This window comes from Grus americana, chromosome 3, assembly GCF_028858705.1.
Source record: "Grus americana isolate bGruAme1 chromosome 3, bGruAme1.mat, whole genome shotgun sequence".
Classification (NCBI taxonomy): domain Eukaryota; kingdom Metazoa; phylum Chordata; class Aves; order Gruiformes; family Gruidae; genus Grus; species Grus americana.
Genome location: NC_072854.1, coordinates 38,878,169 through 38,903,941, shown reverse-complemented (window position 1 = coordinate 38,903,941; position 25,773 = coordinate 38,878,169). Strand labels below are relative to the sequence as shown.

Genomic DNA, 25,773 nt, shown 5'->3' with positions numbered 1-25,773 from the left:
AAGTGGCTATTGTGCATGTCATTTGAATACACTGGATGACATTTCAACACCAGGCAATGCCTCCTCTCCACCACAGTCATCAAGAGTGGTTTGGGTTTTTTTTTTCTTCCCATATGGACACTGAGGTTTCCAACAGCATTGATCCCTCTGCACATTTTTCTATACTTTGTACAAGCCTCTTTCTTTGAACATATTTCTGCAAACAGAAAGGCTTCAATGTGCAACAGTTTTTTAGCAGCTTGCAGGACTGAGCCCTTGATGTGATTATTTGATTATATATGAAGTAACTCTCATGATCAATGAATGATGTCACGACGATCACTTTGAAGTTAACAGCAAAATTTGCATTGGCTTAAATCTAAGCAGGATCAAGGCATGCAGCATCAGACTGACATCCTTTAATTAATTTCCATATTTCTCTTTAAATGCTCATGCCTCGCTCTATGCTTTTTCATGAGACGAGAGAGAAGAGCAAACGCTGGAAACTGATGTTTTCACCAGCAGTAGGCTGTCACGCTTAACAAATTGTTCTAGTATATTAGTTTATGTGGGCATCCTGTCCTTGATCAGCTCCCACATTTCCCATAGACAGCAGCAGAAGTTGCACACAAAGACAAAATAAATGACCCATACTTTGCAAATGGAAATATAATACTCCATCTGCAGACAAAAGGCCTGATTGAAAGAAGTGCTGCAGCACCTTCAGCAAAGTAATTCCTAAAGACTTGGGTGGAAAATACAGAGCCCATATTTCTTTGCTTCTTTGAATTTAAACTATAATTTATACTTGCATTAAAAAAAAAAAATCTGGGATACATAAAGGCCATATTGGAAGCACGGTCTTTATCTCGCAAGCTAACAGGAAATGAGAGACAGTAATAGGATTTTAACTAGTTTCTCACTTGCGAAGAAAACTTCCTTTCAAAATCTTTTCATTCCAAGTCTGCTCGACAGAGAATCAAAATGTGTGTCTGTGCGTGTGTGCGTGCGCGCGAACAATGTTAATTTGTATTCTTAAGTGAGCTTGTTTTATTTTGCCATTTACTAAATGCTGGTGTAAAAATTCCTAAAGCAACGTGACTCTCACAACAAACACAACTGACAGACCCTAGCTGGAGAGCACATGCAAGCACAGACTGCAATTGTTCTGTGGTTATTTGAGAGACAGTGGTCAGGGAAACAGGGGTCATTAATTTCTCTGCATATTTTAAACATTTCCAGAGATGTGCTAAAATGCATTAAAAGCACAGCAGCCGACATCTAAGGCCGAAACACTAGAAAAGCTTTAAAAGGGGGTTTCTGTGTAAGAGCGAGAAGGGACGGTTCGGGTTTGCGTCGGGGAAAGCAACACGCTTTTAACTCCTTCCATCTTGCTTTTGCAAAAGATCAGGCGAAGGACGTCACGAGAAGCGCGTCCCTCAGAAATTCGAGGAACAGATCTTGGCTGCAGGTGGCAACAGCGTCAGCCCCACGGGCTTCGTGAACAGGCACACGGGGGGTCTCCGCGCGGGCCTGGCATCGCCACCGAACGGAACAATCGGTGGGATCCGGTTTTCACTCCCGGCCGTACCCGCAGGCCCAGCGCCGCAGGCAGAGGCCAGGAGCAGGCGAGCAGCGAGCTCCGGAGAACGGGCAGCGGAGGGGACGCATACCCCCACCCCCCCAAAGCCGCGCCCCGTATCTGCTCCCGCCGCCCAGCTGCAGCACCCCGCTGCCGGCAGCCCGGGGGCAGATGGCCAGAGGGCCCCGAGCCCGTCCCTGCGGGGCGGGGAGGGGGGGTGCGGCACCGGCCTCCCCCCGCCAAACCTCCTCTCGCTCACAGCCTGGGCTCGCCGGAGGCAGGTGCGCGGGCAGAGCTCGCTGGCTCGGCGGCCGGGGGCTGCTGCGTTATCCTGGCGTGACCTCTCATGGTGGAAGCGGCGAGCGGCGGCGGCGCTGCCGGGCCCCTCTTCCCCCTCTTCCCCCTCTTCGGCGCCGGGCCCCGCCGAGCGCTGCCCACCCGCCGCCCAGCAGGGGGCGCCGCACCGCACGCCCGGCGCGCGCCGCCGCCTCACGTGACCGCACGGCTACTTCCGCCTCTAGCCGCGCGGGCCGGGCCGGGTGGAGGCGAGGTGACTTTTGCCACGGTAGTAATGGCCGCTGGGGACCGTTCTCTCCCGTCACGTGCCTCCCACGCGCGCCGGCGTGCGGAGGGGCGGGGGGAGAGGAAAGCCGGCGGATTTGGCGGGATCACGTGACACGCCACCCCGCGGTCAGTTTTGGCGGGCGGTACGGTGGCCGGGAGGGTTTCCTAGGCAACCGCGCCGCGCCGCCGGCGAAGGAGCGCGGCGGCCTAGGTACGCTCCCGGCGCTCTGAGGCAAGGCAGCGGGCGGGCCGGCGTCCTCCGGGCAGCGCTCGGCTTTGAGCTGCTTCTTCCCCCCATCCCCCCCCCCTCCGTTCCCCCTCTGGAATGTCCCCACGGACCGCGGAGCCGAGCTTTGCCCGGCGGCTCGGCCTGGCGGTGCCCCATCGGGGTTGCTTTTCTCGGGGGCCGTCGCACCTAGCGCTCGCTAGGCCCAGGCCGGCAGAGGCCGGGGCTGGAAGGGAGCCGCGGAGCCGCGGCTGGGGTTGGGAGGAGGACGGCCCGCCAGCCCCGGGGCTGCTGCCCGGCCGCAGCCGTGTGCCAGCCCTGCGTGTGCTTTAGGGGAAGCCGGAGGAGGAGGAGGATCAGGTCACGGCTGGTCCTAGCCCTGGGGTGATTAGGTTACATGAAATGCATTAGCTTGTATAAGCTTTCCTTCAGCCCTGTGGTTTAGCCATACCTTCCCAAAACTTCGGCTTTCTGCACTGTGTTATAGCACATATCCCAACAAGGGACTTTGTTTTATTTACAAAGTCGTTTGTCAGCCTCCAGTTCCAGAGGTATGGCTGTAGAGTAGGTTTGCTAAGGGTAATGTTTGTCTGTAATCTGTTAGGGAAATTGTCTGACATATCTGCTGTCCTTTTAAAAAATAAAGTTTTATATTGTTAGTTTTTGGAAAAGCTGTAATTATAAAGTAGACAGAAGCACAGATAATGTCAGAAGAATCGGTTTTTCTGGCAAGGCTGGAATTACGTATTCTCCACTTGCTCAAGCAGTTGGCACAGCTAGTAAACTGTTAAAGCATCTAGTGTTTAGCATCTAGTGTTCTTTGATGTAAAAGTATAAAAGGATACTGGATTATGTGTGTCATGAGAGGTAACATTCTTAATCTTCTTACCATGTTTTCAGAGATATTGTCCAAGTGCTTACATAAGGATATCTTACTCAATTCAAAGTCTGGGCAGTCTGCTATAACTGTTTTTGGTGGTTGTTTTAACTGCCAAAGCCAAAGTGTCGGGTGGTCTACGGATGAATAAGGAGTGAAAGCAGGAAGCAGTTGTCACAACTCGACTGTCAGAATCAATTTACTAGGTAAGTAACAGTCCTGTGTACTGAGTGGGCTCCATATTGGGAGAAGTTTTATTTGATGGTAAAAACATTTCTGCAAATGTTTAGCCCTTTTATGTTTACATAGCACTTCTCAGCCTGGAAGATGCTGGGGTAGTTTAATGCTGCTGTACATAGGCAGTTTTGAAGGTAGCCGTATCTGTTGAGCAGTGTGATGTACAAAAGCTTTGTAGCATTTTGAGTGTGGGGCATATTTTATACCCGAGAAGTCAACATAGACTTTTGGGAATGGGAGGGGGGCAAGTGCCATTGGCTTTCTATGTTAGGGCAGACCAAACCAAATGTTGTCCTCTAATCTTAAAGACTTTTATGCATTTATTGTTTACTGAGTCCTAATCACAGCAGAGACGATGAAACAAAACTTATAATGCCAGATGTCTCCAATTTTGGAGAAGAAACATAGAAAGGAATTAAAAGCCCTTAAAATGTTTGGGAAGTATTATTGCAGTGGATTGTTTGATCATTGACAAAATGCTTAATTGTGGGTAGCTGAGAGAGCTGTCTTTTGAAGAAAAATGTAAAGATGGTGAAGAGAATCATGTTTTAATTATCTCTCAAAGTTCCAATGCTGAAGCTGTTGTTTTGGAAATGACTATTTTCATTGTAAGGAATTTCAGTAATCCAGGTATGCTTGCATTGATTGCTTTGTTCAGTAAATAATTTAGATTAGGAGTGGCAGGAATGAAATTTGGCATCTCTCGAGATTTTTTTTTTTCCTTATAGCTGTCTATGACAGCAGCAAATCACTATGCTACCTCTGATTTCAGAATGCTTTTCATTAACTTTATTTTTATTTTACATCTTAATTTTTAAACTCACTTGTTTGGAAGGTAACATCCAGTTGCAGATTATGGCTCATCGATTTTCAAAAGAAGAATTAGATGAGCAGTTTGAAGAGTTTCTGAAAGAGGTATGTTTCAGAGCAAGGTCACATCCCTTTTCTCTGTTAAAATACAGGGGGAAAAATTGAGCATGGAAGAGTATGAAATGGAAAATGCAGCTGTGCTTTGATCACATAATTCATTTGGCTATCTTATATGTGGGTCTTTGCAAGTTCTTAACTTCCTTAGTTAATTCCTACTATTTTGCTGTATTTAAATCAAGAGAATGGTTTTGTGATTAAATAAATATTTTGTTACTGCTAGATTATATCTTCAGAAAGAGCCCTTGCTTCTTGATTTTTTTCTCAATTTAATTGTGTATGTTACTTAGTAGCAAAGGCTTCAAATTGATACAATGGAAAATGAGATTAAAAACTTCTCCTGTATGTAAGTGCAAGCTGCATTTTAAGAATTTCCTTATTTTTCTGTGCAATACCTAATTTCACTGAATTCTATTTAAAAATTCTTGTATTAATCCTCGCAAAAGTAAGTATGTTGTAGAGATTAGAAAATTTTAATTTGATTCCTTTATTCCTCCTGGTGCTTGACCATTTTGAGTACAGGCAAAATCATGCAAGTCTGTGGGTTATGACTTAAGCTAACAATTATCGGATGTGGTCAAAATGCCCTAACTTGATACAATTTTTTCACTGTGTAATTTCAAAATTGGCCCTCTGGTCTATCGAACACACAGTGCGGTAACCCTAAGATATAAATTCTGCATACATAAGGCCTTTACAAGATTCTATTGCTGTATATAAGCGCAGCTAATGATGGCAGAGAATATTCTTGAGGTCTCTATTATAGGTAATGTATGCTTAAAGATGTAGAGGCTGTGCTACAGCTTAATTACTTGTGAAAAATGTAGGTTCTAGCTTCTATGAAAATTGCACTTTGTACAGTGTAGTAAAGATCTGTAGTAGCCAGAGGCTTCTTTTTCAGCAAGATTGTACCTTTACCAGGTAGGTCTGTAACTCTGCCTTGACCATGCAGCTTGTGAGGTGTTTTTACAGATGCAGAGTAAGTGTAACTCCACTGAGCAATACGAGAGAATAGAAAACCAAAAAGCTATCCAAAATTAAGATTCACAAATAACTTAAAGGTAGATTTTGACCTTTAATTTGATGATGTAGTTGAGTTAACATTCTTGAATTCACTGAAATTACTAATGTTAGTAAAAATAGAAAAGGAGGCTCTGCATTTTTGTCAAAAGTTTTTTACTTACTATTGTTATGAAGGAAGTTGCTCTGGGAAAGAGAAAGGAGGTTTATTCTTTTATTTTGCACATCTGACAAAACTCTGCAGATGACTGCTTCTAGTATTTTGTTCTTCATTTGACATGCTCTTCTTCCTCCTCAGCTATTGCCCACATTGAGAATGTTCGAGTTAGAAAAAAAAATCAAAATAGCTGTATTGAATTATTCTAAGTGGTATTTGGCATGTTCCAGAGAATGTTACTTTTAACAACTCATGTCTTAATTTATCGTTTCAAACTAAGACTGTTTGTGAAGTGTTTAAACTTGCTTGAACACATACACTGCCAATCCAGTCATTAAAAATATGCATTATTTAATGTTTTGCCAACTAGATACACACCCAAATAACAATGACATTATCTATTCTGTTACTTTATATGCATGCATCTTCTCTTATGTCTTATGTGTTTTTTATAAAAAGTGTGCAGCCTTTTAATGTTAGAAAGATGAAAAACTGATGTGCTCCATTGTTTGAAATTGCTGTGTAAGTGATGTTTGTGTTAAGAGTGTAACGGCGGGGTGGGGGGGAATAGCAAAAACTGTTTCTTCGTAGTTTGAGAAAGATTTAATACTGTTTAAGGAAATCTTTCAGAGAAGAAATGGAGCAGGATAGTTTTTCCCTTTTAAATAACTTATAGTTAGTGGAATGCCTTTCTTTGGGGGGAGGGTTGTATGTATGTTTGTGATTAAAACATATAAAGTTAAAAGAAAGTCTGTAGATATAGTTGGATGATGCAGGTCTAATATGAGGATTAAACTGAAGGCGTTTGGCATAAGCACTAAACTTTAAAAGCTATCAGTGAAGAGGATTTTCTAGGCTTTTATCATTATACAGAAGGAAACACAAATGTGTAATAACAATTTACTGTACGTAGTATAGGTCTTTCAATGATTCCTCTGCCCAGTCACACTTATTCCCAACCCCTTGCCAGAACGGCCTGTTGTCATTCATAATCCTTCTCTTCCTCCTCCATTGTTTGTGTGCCTGTGATCCTTCCACTCCCCACCACTGGTATCTTGCTTTAGTGTACTTCCCCTAATGTCACTTTAATTTACATATCTGTTATGTTGGTATAGCTCCAGAGTTTTCTGAGCGTTGGTGGTGAAGTTCCCTTGGGACATGCAATGTGAGGAGATCTTCCTAATACACAGTGCGTCAATTAATTGCCGTCTTTTTTTTTTTTTTTTAATGGCGCTTCAAGAAAAGCAAAGTTAGGTAAAAGCCATTGTCTGCTTCTGGTCTTCTAGGCTGACTTTTATTCTATTTGATATTCACGGACAGCTGAGAAGGAATGCTTTCAAAAGGAAAGACTATACAATGTTGATTAGAAAATCTGTAGAATGGTACCTGGAAGAGTAACACTACACATTAAACCATGTTTGAAAAACATTTTTAATTTTTATTAAAAGATCAAATATGTTAAAATATTATTTTATACTAAAAATATAATCAGGAGTTGGCTTGTTTTATTGAAAAAGACTTATTTCATGAAATAATTAGGACAACTTGTCATGAAAGTCTGAGTGGTTTAGATCCAATCCTGTATTACCTACCTAATTTTTTAAGTTCCTTCATGTGTATAGGAAGTGGTAAGCTAATTATGTGCCATGTAGTTGTCCCAGTTCTTAAAACTGACTCTTGGCTTTTATTTAAGTTGAGATTAAACAACTGACATTCTCTGTGTGGTGTGCGTGTGTTTGTGTGTTTGTTTATGTGCATGTGTGTTTTCCTGAAAGGCTGACAGACTGTTTTATAGATGAGGGGAAGGAAGAAATCAGTGCCACTTCCTAGCACTGAAAAGCCATTTCTGGTCCAAAACATTGATTGATTTATTTACTTTTTTTTTTAAAGGAAAAAAAAATCTGTAATTTTCACTGTTGAGACAACTGACATGTTGGGAAAGATGCACTAGTATTTTTGTGTCAGCATTTCTTTCCCAGCTGCTGCAACTTTACTGTCTGCAGTTGACAAGATGGCTGGACATAGAAAGTTTCCAGAACTTGAGAACAACCTGTGGGAGTTTCAGTTTCTTTAGTTACGATACTCTAAGGAGTACGAGCATCATTGAAGTTCTGCTTGCAGAGTAGAGGATACTGTTAGTTGTAAAAGAAACAGCAAGCGGTAACAGAGCTTGCATCAAACACCTGTCAGTACTCCTAGCTAGCAGGAGGCAGTCTGGCCTTCGGGGACAATGGCACTAGTACTTGTGTTGTGACTAGTGTAAGGAAGTTGTTATTTATAGGATGTTTATTAAGAATGTAAAGCTGTTTTGTTCTCTGTCACTGAGCCAACTTAAAGAATTTGCAATACATCCTGTTGTCTAGCAGTTTCATAATTCATTAAAATTGTGTTTTATTAAAGTGCTCAGAGCACTTAAATTTTCTTTCTGAGGCTGTATGACAGACATTTAGTTTTCTCAAGTGAAACTGTAAGCTCTAAAGATGTTATTGGTCAGAGATATTTGTAAGAATATTATTTTCTTATAATTATTTTTTTCTTAAATGGTAGTTTTGGATAATTGGCATTTGATTTATGGATGGTGTTAGGCCCCTATAAATTGAAGTGTTAAATATATCGTATGGTAGGCTTTTATGATAATACTTTTTATGCAGTAGGAATCGGGCAGTGGACTGCAGAGGCTTGTTTTAATAAAACATCCTCTTGTGTTTTACATATTAAGTACCCACAATCCTGTTGCCTCTAGTATTCTGTTTATACTATCACATTTTCTTATTTGTGACTATTACAAAAGTGAAGCTTTTGAAATTTTCCCATATGATGCATTTCATATGTCAATTCTTTGTGTCTTATGCTTTATGGCTGTTGCTAACTCTATTCACTGTGTTCTTCAAAACACTTTAGGCCAATTGGTTTCAACAATTATGGCTAAAAAATCAGATAAAAATAAAAAATACGCCATTCCCCTTAACCCTGTGTTTACTGAGTTTAAGCACAAAGAATACATAGCATATAAGGTTGCAGTGCACTAGCTTAATGAATATATTTCCGTGTTCAGTGTCTGGACAGCTAATTGTGGCTCTGAGCCTGCTGTAAGCCACAAAGAGCTTTATTAAAGGAAAAGAGCAGAGATTTCTTTTTTTTTTTAAAGCTGCATTACTTCAAAGAAGTGCTGTTGTCTTATGAAGTGTCTGTAGGTCTTTTCCTTCCTGTTACTCTTCAGTAACTTAAATTCGTAGGATGTTCACACTCATAGACTTTTTTTATCCATTGATTGATGCCATCAGTCAAAATCAGCATGGATGACTAACACATATGAAAGCTTAATACTCAGAGTTGGTTAGGAATGGCTCTGGCATTACTATTAATTTCCATGAACAGAAAGTATAAAATTAATTTCTGAAATCTGATTTGCTGGGAGCTAGGATGTTGCTTGTGAAGATTTATTTTTAGAATATTAATAATGGTGTTCATGTACAAAGCAAGGGCAAGGCAAAACTGTTTCTGCTCTACTTCATTATCTTCAAGGATGTAGTCAGGATTTTGATTCTTATATGTTGTAACTAATTGAAAAAGAGCTGATTATGCTGTCTTTTTGAATAGACACTCTAGTAAGCAGTTAACTTTTAACATATCTAAATTCTGGCAGTGGGGTTATTACAATATGCAGTATTATGCCACATGAATAGTTATTGTCTCTTACTCAATTTTGTCATGCATATACAAAAAAGGCAGACAGTGGGGAGTAAAGAGAGTCATCTGAACTGAGAAGTCCAGAATTGGGTGCCTGAAAGACAGTTAAACAATGTGAAAATGTAAAAGCTGTCTTTAATCTTGTATGCAATTGACTTAGTCTCTTTCAGATGATTCACTTGGAAATTCAAAGAAAAAATCCAGCATTCTTGAGACATTGGGCCAGCCCAGGAAAAAAGAAATGAAAAAAAAGGATTCAGTGCCGTGGTGGATATCTGAGGAAGATTCAGATGATGGTGGTAAATAATGTAGTTTTGCAATTTTTTTGGCCACAGGGGGTCAGGCTAGTTCTTTCTCATACTTCATATAGGCCTGCTTTCAGATTAAGTTGAAGACACTCAAGTGCTTTAGAATATTACAATGCAAGTTTGTAAAGTGTAAAACTCAAATGTAATGGTATTGTTTTTAAGGGGATTGTATTCAAGCTGCAAGCAAGCTTTCTGCTTTCTTTTCTGTAGCTTTCAAGTTATTAAAACTTGTAAAGAATAAATACATTATAAGTAGTAAGATAATTAGAAAATGTAACTTACGAATTTTGTTGAAATACTTGTAGGTATGTTTTGTAACCAACCTGGCCCTTATACTGACTTTTTATAGATTTCTGTTTTCAAAACTGGAGAGGAAAAAGACCAATTTGTATAATCGTACGCTAATTGCAACATTTGTAATAGGTTGGGGAAGCACAGAAAAACTTTTCAACAGCAGCTGGATTCAAAGATGTATGTCTGTCAGTATTCTCAACATTTTCCTTGCCAAGAACCATGGCTCAAGGGGAGAAGGGCTGTGATGACATGATTACTAGTTCAGTATTTACTTTGTCACATAGTTCTGGAAGAAAATATATTATTGTTTTCAAGCTTTCCACCTCTAGGTTTCCATTTCTTCATTGTATTTTTATTAGATAGTAAAGCCTATGAGTAAGTTTCCACAGGATGATTGCCTCTTGTTCTTGTAGTAATTGGTGTCTTCTTATTTTCATGGTTTGTATAAATTACAACTGGAGTTTAACAGAAAGTTCCAGAAATCAGTTTTTCATGTGACAGAGTTAAGATAGTGCTGGTAGCCTCTGATTTTAAGCATACCTCTGTCCTGTCAGTGTTGTCATAGTTAGGAGCTAAATCTTAGTCAGCATTTGTGCCATTTAGGCATAACCCAATAGGTGTTGTCTGGACTGCTTATCTGTCTCTGGCCTTTTAAGATGTTGCTGGAAAACTCAGATGGATGTGAGAGAGTTCCTGTTAGGTAGTTCTGAGATACTGTGATTTCCCTTTTTCAAAAAATAGAAGTACAGAGTATTCTTGCTGGGCAAAGTGTGAGAATTAAGCAGTTAGTGTGACCTCATTTTTCTACGTACTATCAAATAAAATTTTGAGTTGTCTTTAGAAGTTCAGCATTCTTCCATGTTTTTTCTGACATGCTTGAGGCAACCCATAAAGTGCTTTGATGCTACTTAGACCAAAAAACCACTGGAATAGATGCTTAAAAGGCAGGGTGATTACAAGTTTTAGAAACAGTGCTTGTGTGGGTTAACTCCAGCGCAAAGCAGAATCAGAAGAAATAATGTGATTATATCAAGTTGTTCCCATCCAAACCAGTTCCACCACTTTTATTTTTTTTAAATTAAGAATATCTTATCAGCTGTGTAGTTTAACTAGAGGTAAAGCTATTAGAACTGAAACATGCTTGATCTGCAGTTTATTGACCTATAAAATAAAAAGAGAGTTCTGGTAAACTTTTTAAGGTCTCTCTTTTAAAAAGCTTCTCCTTTAACAGGAAAACATTCAGAAGGTGAGCCTACCCAGTTTTGCCACTATGGAATCCATTTACTTGCAAAAGAAGCTAGCTTGTTCGTATTCATACTCTTGATGAAGAGCTGGATTTTTCTGGAGGGAGTTGAAAGTAATCTGTGTGTAATGTTTTTCGAATCAAAGATCCAACATGTCTTGGCAGTTGGACATAATAAAACTGAGAATACAAGAACATGGGGCAAATGTGCTAGATCTGTGCACTGAATTCTTCCCTGAGCACCATTTTTGCCAGCCAGATTATTACTGTTATTTCATCTACACCTCTGTCACCACTCTGCATAGAATTCTGCACTTGTGGGACATATGCAGTAAGCCATATTCCTTCTAATACTTTAATATTGCCAAGCAGAGAGGCCTTTAAGTTTTACTAGAAGGCTTTCCGGGCTCTATCTTAGCAAGAAGAGGATAGCCTTGTGGCATGAAACAGAGCTCCTGATTGTATCATCGCATGAGGAAAGGGCTGTATTTGTCACACCGGACGCTCGCAAATGGTAGCAGTTATATTAACATATACTGTGACAGATTAGGAACTGCATAGCGCAGAAGCAATTGCCATTCTGCTAACTGGAGTCTAGTTGTAGGGCAATTAACTTAAAAGACAGCTGTTTGCAGAGGCCAACTTGGCCACTTTCATTATAAACTGAGTATTCCTCTGCAGTTGCAGAAGTAGGTAACTTTTATGTGGCTATAACTGAGAAGTATAAATCCCTCTTTATATGTGGGATTCATCAATGTGTGTACACACTACAAACTATACTATGATCTTAGTTCATGTAGATATACTTACAGTGTTGGATAGGCTTCTAGAACTGCTCCTTTTTTCCTCTGTGTCTTGCATGCTTCCAAGTACTTTGTCAAGTACAATTTTTCTAGGTCTAATGTTCTTCAGATGTATTAATAATGGATATTGCAGCATTGCAATGTAGGTTACTGCATGGGATGACTGAGAAGACAACAGTTTAGATTTGTAGCTTTTTGTAAGGTTATTGAATGTGCTCTAAACAGCAAAATAATTGTCTTGCAGAAAAAAATAATAATAATTTTGCTCCAGTTGTAACAAATGTGGAAATAAGCTGAATTTAATTTCTGAAAAGCGTAATGTTGGCATTCTTTGAAATTTTGTGGAGATCCTTGTGTATTCTAGGCTTGAACTTACATGTTAGTTGCAGATAGGATTTTATTAACAGGGTATCAGCTAACAGAGTTATTATTTTTAAATCTTACCTCCACCCACAGTGCGGCGCTGCATTACAAATACATGATTCATATGTATGACCTGATGTGTTTGGGTGGCACTGTACAGAGATATTGTTATATTAACAAAATACAAAGTCTGGCTAATTAGCTTGAGTAATATAAGTTGTTTCCAATTTGAGGTTTTTATTTTGCATTATTTTAGTATCTATATCATGCTTTCTTGAAAGATATGAAGACAGATGACTGGAAAACAAAATATGTGTTATACATTTATTTGTTGTCTGATTGTTTTTCCCAAGGCATCTTGTTGCAGAAGTGCCAGGAAATAGGTAGAGATTTAAACTAATAGTCTGTTTTCACTCAGTTTTGTAGATTAATGGTAAACAGCATAGACTATTTCTGTTCATTTGGCTGAGAAGTATAAAGTACATTTTAAAATAACTTGACTTGTTATTCTAGGCACGTTTGAACTCTTTGTTCTTCAGCTTTAAACTGAAATGTGCAAATTATGATTCAAGATACTCTCTTCCATATTTGACAGGTTAGAGACCTACCTCTAACTAATGTCCTTTCTACTTGCTTTTGTCGTTTAAATGATAAAAAGAAATTGGATAATAAGAATTCCTGTCCTGTCTTGCTTGCTTGTCTGTTCTTGCTGTTTGTCTTACTTTTCAAGATTTTCAAACAAGATTTGTTAAACTGAGAAAAGAGAAGAAAATGATGGAAAGCCATACTGAAATAGTGGAAAATAGTGAACAAAAGAGTCCTCATTCAGATTCCCAGTCTGGTATTTGATTAAATGTGTTTTGTTAAATTCATTCAATATCAGTCTTGTATATCTAGTGCGTTTCCTATAGAAAATCCAAATAGTCCATTTGACCATAGTGTTCTCATTGAAAGCAAGCTGCCACTTACTTCATTTGTCATTTCCAGAAGAAACTAATAACTGTGTGAACTTTTGCTCAATTGTCATTACATTATACATCACTACCTATAGTGATGAAGGACAGATACTATTGAATGTAAGCCAGGAATACTAATATTCACTGTACTATTTGTTTAATTTCAAAGGCTGCAGTCAGATAAATACTCCACTTATTTTCTATGGATGTGATTCTTTTCCCTCTGCTGACCAGTAGACTGTTCTGTGCATCCTCTCTCTGGAATGGAAACAGTACAGGTGGTGTAATAACGACAAACTAAGTTGTATAATCTGCAGGATTATTTTATCAATGTAACTTCAGTTTCAACCTTTTACTTGAAGTCACTTTTTATACTATCTGAAGAGAAACTCCAAAGAATAATTGTTACAAGTGTTGATCCATGAAATAATTTTGTGTAAATGACAGTTGCAATTAACTTGTATGTACTAGTTTAAATGTGGCTGTAGTGTTAAATTCAAGCAGATCAATAGTATTTTGGAGAGCCATGACAAAGAAATATTTGGCACTTGGTCTTTAGATTATGTTGGTGATGTACTATGTAGCCTATAGAACATTTGCCTATGTTAGCTTTCTAGAGAGTATACGCTGCCCTGTTTTCATAAGCCTGATTTCCATAGAATAGCTATAAAGCATCTCGGTCTGGGAGATAAACACTAAAATTTAATCTGTTTCTCTAATTAGGCTTAGTATTTGAACTATGAGCTATAGGAGGAATTTAGTACTTATTTCAAATTACTGTTTTAAAAGGCATCAAGTGTTTGCATTGTTTACAACGGATGGCACGCTGTCAACACTTTTCATTTCGCAGTAAATGTGTGAGAATATAAATCTGTAGAAGTGATGTCTCACTAGTGGACTTGGACATCAGTTGAGGGAATAAAGGACCCATGTACTGTATCAGAATGGATTTCATACTGTTTCTGTTTTCACATTGCACCTGCCATATGCTTACCAGCTTCCTTCAGTCATCTTGGATGTTTCTGAGTTGTTTTAGCTTCTCGTCACATACCCCGATAGTCCTCTTTCTAGATAGCAGAAGTTTTGGTCTGATTCCCTAGACTATTCTTACTCTCTCTTGTGTCAAGGTAAATTCAAAAGACCTGTAACAAAGAGTTTTCTCTAAATTAGCCGATTTAGAAGCCCCCTATGTTTTTCCACTTTTCTTTGAACCGATCTAGATGCTTTTTTCCAAATCTTGCAGTATAAAACTCCTTTTGTTGTTGAAATAGTTTTACTAGTTTTCTTTATTTTCAGGTAATATATTGAGCTCCTAGAACAGTGTTATTTGAATGCAAGGTATATGTGGAGCAAGAAAGAATTCGTCTTTTTTAAAAATAAAAAAGGGAGAAGAAAGAGTTTTATTCTCAGAAGTTCTAAGTATTAACTTTAATATTTAGTTTTACCTAGAAAATTACAGATAATTCAATGTACAAGAAACTGAACTGCATTACTTTTTCGGAAGTGTCAATTTGAATTCTCACATATAATTTTTCTCTTTATTCCCTGCCCATTATGTATAAAAACTTATAAATGTTTGTGTACACTTAAAAGTAGCTCCCCCTAAACCTTCTTCCAGCGCATCTCGCAGCAAGGCTTTATCTAAATTCAAAATGCTGGAAAAAATTCATAAGGACAAGAAAGATTCATACTTAAACAAAGAAGAAGGAAGCCTCACTTCTGACAGTCCAGACAATTCTGAGGGTAACAAATTTACTGTATTTTATATAATATTAAAAAGGTAAAATGCCTTAATTCTGACAGTCCTGGTCAGATTAAAGAGAAAAGTTGTTACTTTTTAAATAGATGTTTGTAGGTTTGAGTCCTTTGTATTTATATTTTTAAACTTTTCTCTGCAAGTGCGGTGGTTAGAAATGTTTTTCTAAGTGAAACTCAGGTTCTTGTTTTAATTAATTTCAAGTGGCAGGACTTTAAAAAAAGTATACTGTATATTATTAGCCTTACAAAATATTGCTTGTGAAGATACGGGTAGTGAAATCTTTGGAGTTCAAGACGACTGCTGCTTCAAGAAGTTTTTATGAAAAGTAACAAATACCCCCCCCACCAAAATCACTCTTACAAGCCCCACAGAAATCAGTAGGGCTGTTCAAACAGCCAAAAAACACAGTGAAAAGAGACTTTGAAATCCATCCAAGTTGATATTTTTTTGAAGTTTGATAAGTTTCTCAGAGTTCAGACTGTGAGGGCAAGTAAAAAAGACCTTCTTGCCTTCATTAGCAACAGTAGCATCCCCTGTAATCTGGCGTGTGTATCTGGGAATTGAGATTTGCAGCCATTGAGTTTTGCAATTCAGCCAAAGAGTATTTGATTTTCAGATTATTATGGGAGGTGCTTTTTTAAAAAAAATCCTCTGATCTGGTTTGAACTGGCAAAAAATACTTAAAAAATTTTAGCTAGCTTACATAAATCCCATGAAGCCTTCAGGATCAATATAAGTCTGTTCAGAAAGTTCATTGAGTGTGAGATAATTTAAATGAAACAACTCAGGAAAATGTTTTTTCTCTAAAATTTTATTCTGTTAAACATTCTAATTGTCTTTTTACTGAAGTATATTCCCATCTCCTTTCTTGTAAACCTTACATTGGGGGACAGTGACAGTTTACCTTCCATTCTGCTCACATATTCTCATTGAAAAAATAGGATGTTGGAGGTCTGGTGAGATTGTGGCTAATATAAAGCTCAGCAAAAAATCTTGTGACCCAGCTGCAGACAGACTCCTGTTTGCTGTCTTGATAACTAGAATAGAGCGCCATCTGGGTAAATTACTTTAAATTACTGCATTTAGCTACCAGCGAAACGGGCTATTCATACTTTTCATTCCTGTTCAGCATTTTGAGCTTTCCATTTTATACTTCTCAATGTAGTAGCAAAATGTATTTATTTAGACATTAACTTTGTATGCATGCGGAGCTTGACCTTTAGCCAATGGCTCTAACGCTTACTTGTTGCATGCAAGGCAAGTCAGTCAGAGTTCTGTATCAAGGACAGAGCTGGATACAGGAATGTGGAAGTCATTTCTAAGATGTATAATCTTATGCATTTAGCCTCCCAATAAAATGTGCAAGGGGACTTTGTCTTTGAAATCAAGAAAAAAAACCTATTCTACTTCTTACCAGGGAGGCTCTTATAGCCAGAATGCACATGCTAAGGGCTGCCTGGCAGGGAAGGAAAAGGTGTTCAGGCTCCTCCTTTCCCCACCTCACCCTGGGTACATTTTCAGTACTGAAGGGAGAGGATTCTCCCTTGTCACGATATGGGTATAAGTCTGGCCAAGGGACTTGGTTGGACCTGTGTAGAGGACAGAGTAACAGCCCAAAGTTGAAGCACTTGATCAGCACGTGGAAGACTGGTTTAGTCCTCTTGATCTGAAGGCTTAGTGATGAACACATCTCCTGCAGCCTCCTGCCTGCAGGAAGTGAGCTGTTGTCAGGGTCTTCACTTCTCCTGGTATGTTCAGTACAAGGACGCAGTTACAGTCTAAACATCATTTGCCCAGACAGAGCAAAAAAATCTGAGTTTATTTTACCAACTGGAGATTCATGTTGGAAAAGACAGACATGGTTTCTGTTCCCTTCTGTGAGAACTGTTAAATCATTTCATATGTCATTAGATAAAATGCATAAGCAGCTTTTCTCCTAGCACTTCCCCTAAGACAACCTCTAAAGAATCTAAGTGTAAATGTGTGTCTTTTAGGGGCAAGCAGAAGGGACTTGGTACTGCTTTTTAACTGTTAATGTACTGCAATAATTAGCTTTTAGTTTTCCATAAGGAGGTAGATAAGGCAGTGTTCTGAGAGCAGAATCCACACATAAAGTTGGTACGGTGATATTGAACCCTCACAATGATGAAATTACAGTAAGGAGAGCAACTGCATGTTGTAGTTGCATAAACATACAGAATGGAAGAACTGGGTGTTCATCAGTGACTTTTAAGTAACTTTGGTTACTATTATTTTTCCTTAAAGCATTTAATTTGCTACAAATGAAATATAGCTGCTAAGCCAGTGGCTACAATTTTCAAAAAATCTGGGGTGCTTTCTTTGGGGTAGTAGAACAAACAAAATGAACAGGCTTTTTAAAAAAGAAATGTTAATTTTTGTATAGGGTTTGTGTCTGTGATTGTCTTCCATGAGTAACATTACAGTAAGTCAATTTTTACAGTTGTTATATTTGCCCCATGCTGAACTTTAGGTTTGTGTGCAAACATGAAGGACAGGAAGACAAAGTACAGAATAGCCTAATTAATTAAACAAGATTAACATGTCTCATAATAGAAATGGAAGTTAAATGAATGTGATTTGCGAGACTCTATCTTTGCAGTTGCAACATGAGATTAAAATTGGTGGTTGTGGAAGATGACTGAAGTGTTATACAAATAGCTTTTAGATGATAGTCAAGAATATTGCAACGTTTTTCCTAGGAATGCTTGGAGCCAATGGAAGCTTTGTCAAGATACAGAACGCTTCACAGCCTATGGGAGAAAGTTCTGAGAATATGCATGTGGAAAAGATGCAGCTTCGGAAAAGTAATGGAGTTGCTGTCTCCTTAAGTAAAGACAGCCTGGAGACAAACGGTGAGAACTGAGAGCACAACCATTTCATGAAGTTAGCTAGATCTAAATAAATTACTGTTACAAGCAATTTACATTGCAAGTTGAGATTCTTTGCTTCTGTCAGCTGCATCTCATGAACTGAAGGCTTCTAGTGCTAGTTTGTGATGATTTGATACTGTTAATATTTTATGAGTCTGTCTGTAGTTGTTAATTGTTATGACTATTCTATGTGGACATACAGCACAGCCACAGTTAGTTTATTCTTTGTTTTGAAATTTAGATTCAGTTTTAGCTTCTGGGCCTAATCAAAGTATTGTGGGAGTTGGATTGGATACCTTGGAAGAACAAGAAGAGAAAGAGATCTTCTTTGCCAAACTTGAACGAGAAGCTTCCTCTACTATCGATTATTCAAGATTAAATAAAGAGCTGGATTCTAATGATTCTGTCATATTAGCGCCATTTGTACGGTAATTTAGAGGGAAGAAAAGTTGTGCACTGTATTAGTGGGCACATGTGACTTGGGTATGGCTTGAGATTTTGTGGGACAACATCCTGCATGATTTCAATCAGTTTTTAATTAGTTTTTTGTTTGTTTGTTGGGGTTTGGCTTGGGTTTTGTTTGTTTTGATGTTTTTAGTTGTTTTTTTTAAGACAAGGGCAGAAATGAGCTTAATAAATAAAAGAAAGGAGTAAGGTGAGAGCATGACTTGGTGGTGAGTGGACATAGCTACACAGTGTTGTGCATAACTCAATAGTAACAAGTCGATTTAACATTCTTAATTGTAAGGTGTAACTAAATGAAGAGTTAACAACTGATAATAACAAGGAAGTAGATCAGAAAAAATTCTTAGACATGATGTTACAAATGAATATAGAGGAAAGATACAACATCTTCATAGACTAGGGCGATCCACTTACAATCAGTTATGTGAAAATAAGTTCAAACATATGTGAGAGAAATGGATGAAGGGGCAGCTCGGGCTGCTGTTGCTAAAAATGCTGAGTGCAAAGGAAACTTCCAATATGAAAACAGTTGCAAGGTCAGAATTCTGGAGAGTTTGAGGTAAGGACAAAACTTTAACTTTACAGGAAAAGGGGAAAAAAATGGGAGATTTATATTTTTTTGTTAATGAAGAGTGAGAAGGACAGAACAGGAAGCAAACCTGATGATAAAAATTTCTTTGAGAAGCTAATGTGTAGATATTGGAGGGAATGCAGAAAGGGAGAGATTTTAAGAGTTGGACTGAAAATTTTAACTGTGGACAGTTGTAAAAACTTAAATATTCATTTTAATAATTGCTGACATTTATCCGCCTATGATTCTTACCTATGATTTGATATGATGGACAAATTCAGGTTTTTAATTTATTGCTAATTGTAAAAAGTACCAAAGTTTGGAGTTAGAAAAAAAATATATTTATTTGCTGTCCAAGAACAAAGTAAAATTTCCATTTTGTTTCTCAGGAATGAAGAAACTGAAAAAGGAGAAGAAGAATCTGCACATGAAGAGAAATCTGGTAATACCATCTTTCTAAATTATTCATTTGAAAATTCTTACTTTTTTGGGGGTTTTTAATTGTTGTGTGTACACTAAGAATTGTGTGAACCTCATTGAACAGAAAAACGGAAATGAAAGCTGTGGATTAGTATTCCAGTTCAAATGCAAAGTCTTCAGAAAACATCACAGTAGGGTGTCAGAGGATAGCATAGTATCTTCGTGTTTGTGGTGGGATGTAATTGAAAGATCTGGAAAGAGGAAATTGTCCTACGATCTTGTAGCTTGTTCTATAATCTATTGTTTTGTGGACCTAGTCAGAAAACTTGACTCTTTCCAGGTTTCAGATTCACAAGACAGTCCAGCATCCTCACTGAACTTTTTTATTCCAAGTAATATATAAACCAGTTGACTTTTGTTCCCATATCACCCTGACCGTTGTGGGTAAAGCTTTTATTTATCTGAAAGCTAGTGTAATTTTCATATTAACAATTTTCATTTATCTTTAGTTCTTCCATCACCCTTTTAGGCTGCCTTTGCATTATGACTGTGCAGCTGTTATTCAGACGGAGGGTTTTAGGGGTTTGCTTTTGGTTTTGTGCTGTTTTGTGGGGTTTTTAAGTGGATTTTTAATTTATTGTGACCTAAAAGACAAACAAAAAAGAAAAAATAAACAACCAAACCCAACCATCAATCAAAAAATGAAGAAAAAATGACCCTGATGTTGAAATATGTCTTAATGTTTGAGTTACTCCAGTGTCTTAACTGTCATCTATATTTTTGTACCATCTTTTCATGCCTGAGTTTAATCTCTGTAATCTGCAGTATTACTCTTACCTGATTTTTCCCCAAATTTCCATGCTACGCTCCTTCCATCTTATTTGTCTTTCATTTGTCATCTCTCTTTATTTCATTCTTCATTACTAGCATATGATAAAGAGTGTATTCCTGTAATTTAATCAACAGATTGTATTTTCAAATGTATTTATTTAGTTGAACTTTTGTTGTCAGGCTGAAATTTCCCAAACATAGAGAGGCTGTGTTTGTAAACCTTAATGACAGGAAATCTTTTGTCCTTGAAAGCTTGATTACTCTGTAGACTGCAACAGATCATGATAGTTGTAGCAGAAATGCTACAATTTTGTAGCCTTTTTCCTAACAAAACTGTTGAAATTACCTGATTGTTATGGTCAGTTTTATAAAATCGACACTTCTGACTTTTAGGAAAACAGTTTCTCTGGAATACCTGGAATGACCAGTCTGTGTGGTGTGCGTAGTTTGGTTTAGTCTTTGTCAAACTGCTATTTCATGAAATAGCAGTCGAAATAGTGGATAGTACGTGTGCAGGAATAGCATAAGCACTGTGTAGGTTTCAAGTCAGTATGAGAAAGGTATTTTCAGCTGATCTGACTTCTCATGGTCCAAAACCAAAAGAGAATGCTGAAATAGTGACTTTTCATAGAGTAGATTTTACATATGAGTTAGACTGTGTGTCAGTTGTATTGGTGACAAAATACAGAAAGAACACATTATAAACCAATGTCTTGCAATACTTGTAGATTTAAGTGTTACAGACAGTGCAGACACTGAAGGCTGTAACCGCAGGAGCTGAGTGGGGGAGATACAGTAACAGGGAATCAGAACCTGTGGAAGGATCTAGGTGACTGAAGTAAAAGTGTTTGGCTTGCTTGTAAAAGTCATTCTCTGACACACTTGTGTTTTCAGATAATGCTTACTCTTGAGAGTGGCTGTTGGGCCACCAAAGCAGGTCAGAGGAAGCAGAATTACAGATTCTGAGCATAAAAACTTCTGGAGTTGTCAAGGTGGATGTACAGAGTACTTTGTCTGCTAGGGCGGAATTGCATCATTTCACCCCTAAGTGAAAGTGATCAAATAAGAGATCAATTCAAGTACGCCTTGAGGAGATAGAATTAAAGTAGATCTGATCATAAAACCAACTTCATTTGTAGAGATATATGTGTGGCTTTTACTGCAGTTTTAGTACCACACCCAGTCTCAAAACCTTTCTGTTGCCTTTGTGAAAGGAGTAGTAGTGGCAGTAGCTGTTCTTAGATGAGAGATTGGGGAAGAGGAAATAGATTTCCTTTACTGCTTTATCTTCCTTGAGTATTCATTCTGTTGGATGTTTATTTTACTCTTCAGGCAGCTACAGTGAAGATTTTGAAGAAGAAACAGATGCTAATCCCGCCTTTAAAACTGAGGGAAATCAGGTAAATCAAAACATCCTGTCAGGAGTTGATTTAAATCCTCAAGAACAGGTATAACTTACCAAATGTTTGTATTACTTGCATGAATTGTAAAAGCTCTGCAATGTATAACTGTAAACATAGAAAACCTTTATATATGTACTATCTGAAAGAAAAAGAATATAGTGGTCCTGGGATTATATTGTTCTGTTAAGAAGATACATTTTCCCGTGATGAATCACTGAAGGGATTAAGTTCTTCACAGGGTTTCCTGCTTACTCCTCCTGTGAATTAAGAACTGTAGATGGGAGTGCACAAATTATGACCTCAGGCTGGAGCCTCAGAATGAGTAGTGATTAATCTCTCTCTAGGAGCTATTAAGGTGGTGTCTAGCTAGCAAGTGACACAGACTGAGAGTAGTTCTGTACAGAGCAGCAGTTTGGACAGAGGAACCAAAGTCTACACTGTATGAGTTTTGGGGGTATCATTGTCATCTAGCTTAGGTCTTTGGATGTGGAGCACATGTGGGTGGAGCACATCAGGTGCATTCCTGGAGAACACGTTCTGATTCTTTTTTTTTTTTTTTTTTTTTTTTTTTACAAAAGGAGTCTATAGAGCACCACGTGTTCATCTATAATAGATAAATGGGGTTTTTTAGAATTCAAGTTTATTAGAGTAATATTTCTAATAAATGTTTGAAAAGCACAAATAGAACAGAAGTGTAATGTACTTACTGCTACATTAGTTTCTTATCTCAAATTACAATATAAGAGAACCAGGAAGGTGCAAAAATATTATTCCATTTATGCGGAGTAGCATTTAGTTCCCGGTCACTTGTGAGAGGGTTTATAGAGTACAGGGTGTTGAGACCTTTTGGCATCCTAAGGACAGTTTTAGAGAAGTGCGTATTCTTGGTGCACCAAGAGCTGCTTAGTTCTAAGAACTGTTCTTAGGTTTTAGACCAACTTTTAAAGTTTGTCCAGATTTTTTTTACCCCTGAAATTTAAAAAGTAATTTTTTTTTTCTTTATTTTTGTTAGGAAGAAGCAAACACTGGCATGCTGGCTAAAGGTAAAATATAAACTTTGATCAGTAGGAGAATAACAAATGTAACTTTCTGAAATTTTATTACCTGATTTTTACTATTTTGATATTTTTCACCTGATTTTATGGTGTTCTACTGAAAGTCTGTTGGAGTGACATGGTTAAAAATTATTCTACATGTTAGCACTTCAAAGTGATCATCAATGTAATTTTTTATTTCACTACACCTAGTCAGTACTCTGATTTTGATGCTTGCAATCAGAGTTAATCAGTTTACTGTAAATGGCGTTAGCATAATCTATATAGCAATTTTTTTCATGTTTAGTACATCAAGATAAGCTTTGGTATACTTCTAATGCCAATGTAGACAGAGTATAAATAAGAGAATCATGTTTTCTTTAACATTTATCTTCTTGGTTTTAGTTGTATTACTTGATTCACAAGATTCAACTACAGAACTTCAAAAGGCTGCTGAAACATCAGATGTAGCTCTAGGTGAACATTATCTGCCTCAAGAAGTCAGTGGAATTGAAATGAATGAAGCAGGTAAGGGTTGCTTTAAAACAAGCAAACCAACCACACAACAAAACCCAAACCCCCAAATCTTACTTGAGTAGAATAGGAGGCTCTGGTGTCTTCATTTGTTCTTAGGTTATCAGTGAACATGAATCTCTTGGCTTTTAGTAACAAATCTTAAAAGGAGGAGGAAATACGTCAGGAAAAAGTCATGTGTCTGCTAAAAGGAAACCTTTTTATGCTTGGTTATTGTAAAGTTGCTTTTGACATTGCAGTTTGATTTTTAAATACCATCTCCTTTGGTTATTCATCATAGCTAAAATTCTTCTTTGACAGCATTGAACACAATTATAAAGTACATTCTTTTATCAAACTTTGTACAGCAGTGTATGCCACTGATATCCAGAGTATGGCTCTGGTGGCATCTGTTAAAATAGTTATATTACATACACTCTTAGTTTTAGTACTGATAAAATACTGAGGTGAGGGAGGGGGGTGGAGAGGCATGCAAACTGTAGATGAGACTATTTAGTATGTACTGATTAACTTGGAAACTGTTTATTTTTGTAGTAAAAATTAGATTTTTAATATTTTTTTTTTCATAACTGAAATCACTATTCTCACCACATAACAGACCAAGCTAGTAACTGAAACACAGGCTCCAGTGGGGTGTTTCCCAAACCAGAACATCCTGTGGTGTCTCTTATGAGCCTGCATTTTTCACAGGCACTTCCTATGGACAAACCGCCAGTGACATCGAAGCATTACACCAAGCATACCATCATATTGATCAGTCTTTGGGAGATACCGACGAGCAAAAACTGCATGATTCTGCAATGGCAGCCTCGGAATGCTTAGTGGAAGGTGTTTCACAAAATAATGACTTCTATTCAAAAAACATGTCAACTATTGACTCAGGTAAATACCTCAAAGGCAGGCGGGTATTGTACAAGCATGTAAAATGAGTGAGCTAGTAATATCTTTAACACTCCATTTATGAAACATTTTTAAATGTTGTCCTTTTTACAAATATTTTTTCTAAGTGTTTTGTTGTTGGGGTTTTTCATTATTTTTTATTTTGCACTAATTAGATTTACCTACTGTGGAAGAATTGATGAAACCAATTAAAGGACATTCATGTAATATCAGAAGTTTTGATGTGGAGCCTGAAAGGTATTTATTTCAGAATGCATTTTAAGAATTGTAATAACGTAAGTCCGTTAACTATTTGTGAAAAACAGCTTACTAAACTCATCTGTCTTTTTCCCTAATTAAATACCGAAATTTCATTATGTCTTGCACTGGCATTATGGCATTTGCAGTGAATTGTAAAATGAATATAAAGGGTTAATTGGCTTAGACCAGGGATTCCCAAATTTTATTTGAGTGATAAGCAGCAATGTTTGCCGAATCATTTGGAGGAGTGTTCTTCACTCTCACAGCTACCACACTTAGGGTCTCTGCTTTCCCAGTCTTCCCGCTCTTTCCCTTCCCCCATACGTGGATGTCAGCCCACATCCTATCCTACCTCTCCAACCTCCATAAGAGGTCTAAGATCAAATCCTCTTATTCTGCTTACTCTCATGATTCTTACTAACCTGTGCTCTATACCTCCTTCTGCTTTGCTCCAACTGTTGTGTCTGGAGCAGAAAGCACAGGCTCTGGAACTGTCGGAGGTTCCAAGTTCTAAGGTTATGCTTAGCAAATGAGTTTTGGGAGCTTATCACGTAGCTGCACCCAGCAGGAATTACCATTCATTGGTTTATTAGCATTAGTTGCATGCTTGCAGGTGTTCATCTTGTAGCTGAGTTCGGTGCCTCCATAAAAACAGTCACTGCTGGGAAATGGCTCTTGTCCCACAGCGTGGGAGTGAATCTGTATAACTAAATCTGCAAGACTGTTCTTAAAAGTAGCTCTTTCAAATTCAAGCAGTCTTTACAGGTGATACCTAAAGGAAAAATGATCCACTTTTTCCAGAGCGACAGAAAAGCAAAGGGCAAAAGTCTTACTATATATGACTTTATTCCTTTCTCTTGTAGTCCTGTGAAACTGGTAGGCAGCACAGCAAATGACGTCATCAGCCATTTGCCCTTTAAAGAGCACCAGAATAATACGGTTTGGGAGACAAACTTTTCAAATAAGTTTAACAGAGAAGAAAGCGTCTTTCTGCAGACAGCTGTGAATGACGATGACTTTCAGAGGTTGACTGAGAAAGACATTCAGACCAGTGAAGTACAGCCTGATGTACAAAGAGAAGAAATAGTACAAGACTCTCTGCTTTCACAAGGCAGCAAAACTGAACAAGTAAGTAGTATCAACCAGATTTTTATTATAGGGAAATACATTTAAACTGTATATATTTTTAGACTGCCTGTCATTTGATTATGCTTTGATGTTTAGAAATTGAGAGACTTGCTGTTTTTCTTGAAACTCTTGTGTTACCATTGCTGTTGTTAGAGGTAGCCGAGTCGAGTGGACTTTGGGACCAGCGAGATTCCTCCTGTCCCAGCCCAGTATGTGCAGGGCTGCTGCGGTTCCGTGTCCCCAGCTCAAGGTAGTAGCGAGTCTGAGCACATGTTCCCATTGGGGTAACGTGTAAACACACACAGGCTCAGAATAGAGACCATACCTACATAGAGGACAGTTAGAAATACAGTTCAATAAGAATATAGGAG

At 38.1% G+C, this 25,773-nt stretch overlaps 1 protein-coding gene across 11 annotated transcripts in view; it reads left to right on the top strand.

Moving 5' to 3' along the window:
* The first annotated feature begins 3,300 nt into the window (after positions 1-3,300).
* CEP162 (centrosomal protein 162) overlaps positions 3,301-25,773 on the top strand; it is a 48,432-nt gene continuing 25,959 nt past the window's right edge. For 2 of the 11 annotated variants that reach the window (XM_054821080.1, XM_054821079.1), the window contains exons 1-12: positions 3,301-3,434; positions 4,301-4,380; positions 9,420-9,558; positions 17,706-17,858; positions 18,118-18,304; positions 19,302-19,354; positions 21,496-21,563; positions 22,579-22,609; positions 23,006-23,128; positions 23,825-24,016; positions 24,190-24,271; positions 25,138-25,402. In XM_054821080.1, the coding sequence (XP_054677055.1) occupies positions 4,321-4,380; positions 9,420-9,558; positions 17,706-17,858; positions 18,118-18,304; positions 19,302-19,354; positions 21,496-21,563; positions 22,579-22,609; positions 23,006-23,128; positions 23,825-24,016; positions 24,190-24,271; positions 25,138-25,402 (1,353 nt within the window). In that variant the 5' untranslated portion in view covers positions 3,301-3,434; positions 4,301-4,320. Of the gene's footprint in view, positions 3,435-4,300; positions 4,381-9,419; positions 14,970-17,705; positions 17,859-18,117; positions 18,305-19,301; positions 19,355-21,495; positions 21,564-22,578; positions 22,610-23,005; positions 23,129-23,824; positions 24,017-24,189; positions 24,272-25,137; positions 25,403-25,773 lie in introns of those variants that run through there. The other 9 variants (XM_054821088.1, XM_054821082.1, XM_054821087.1 and 6 more) reach the window with 9 other exon arrangements.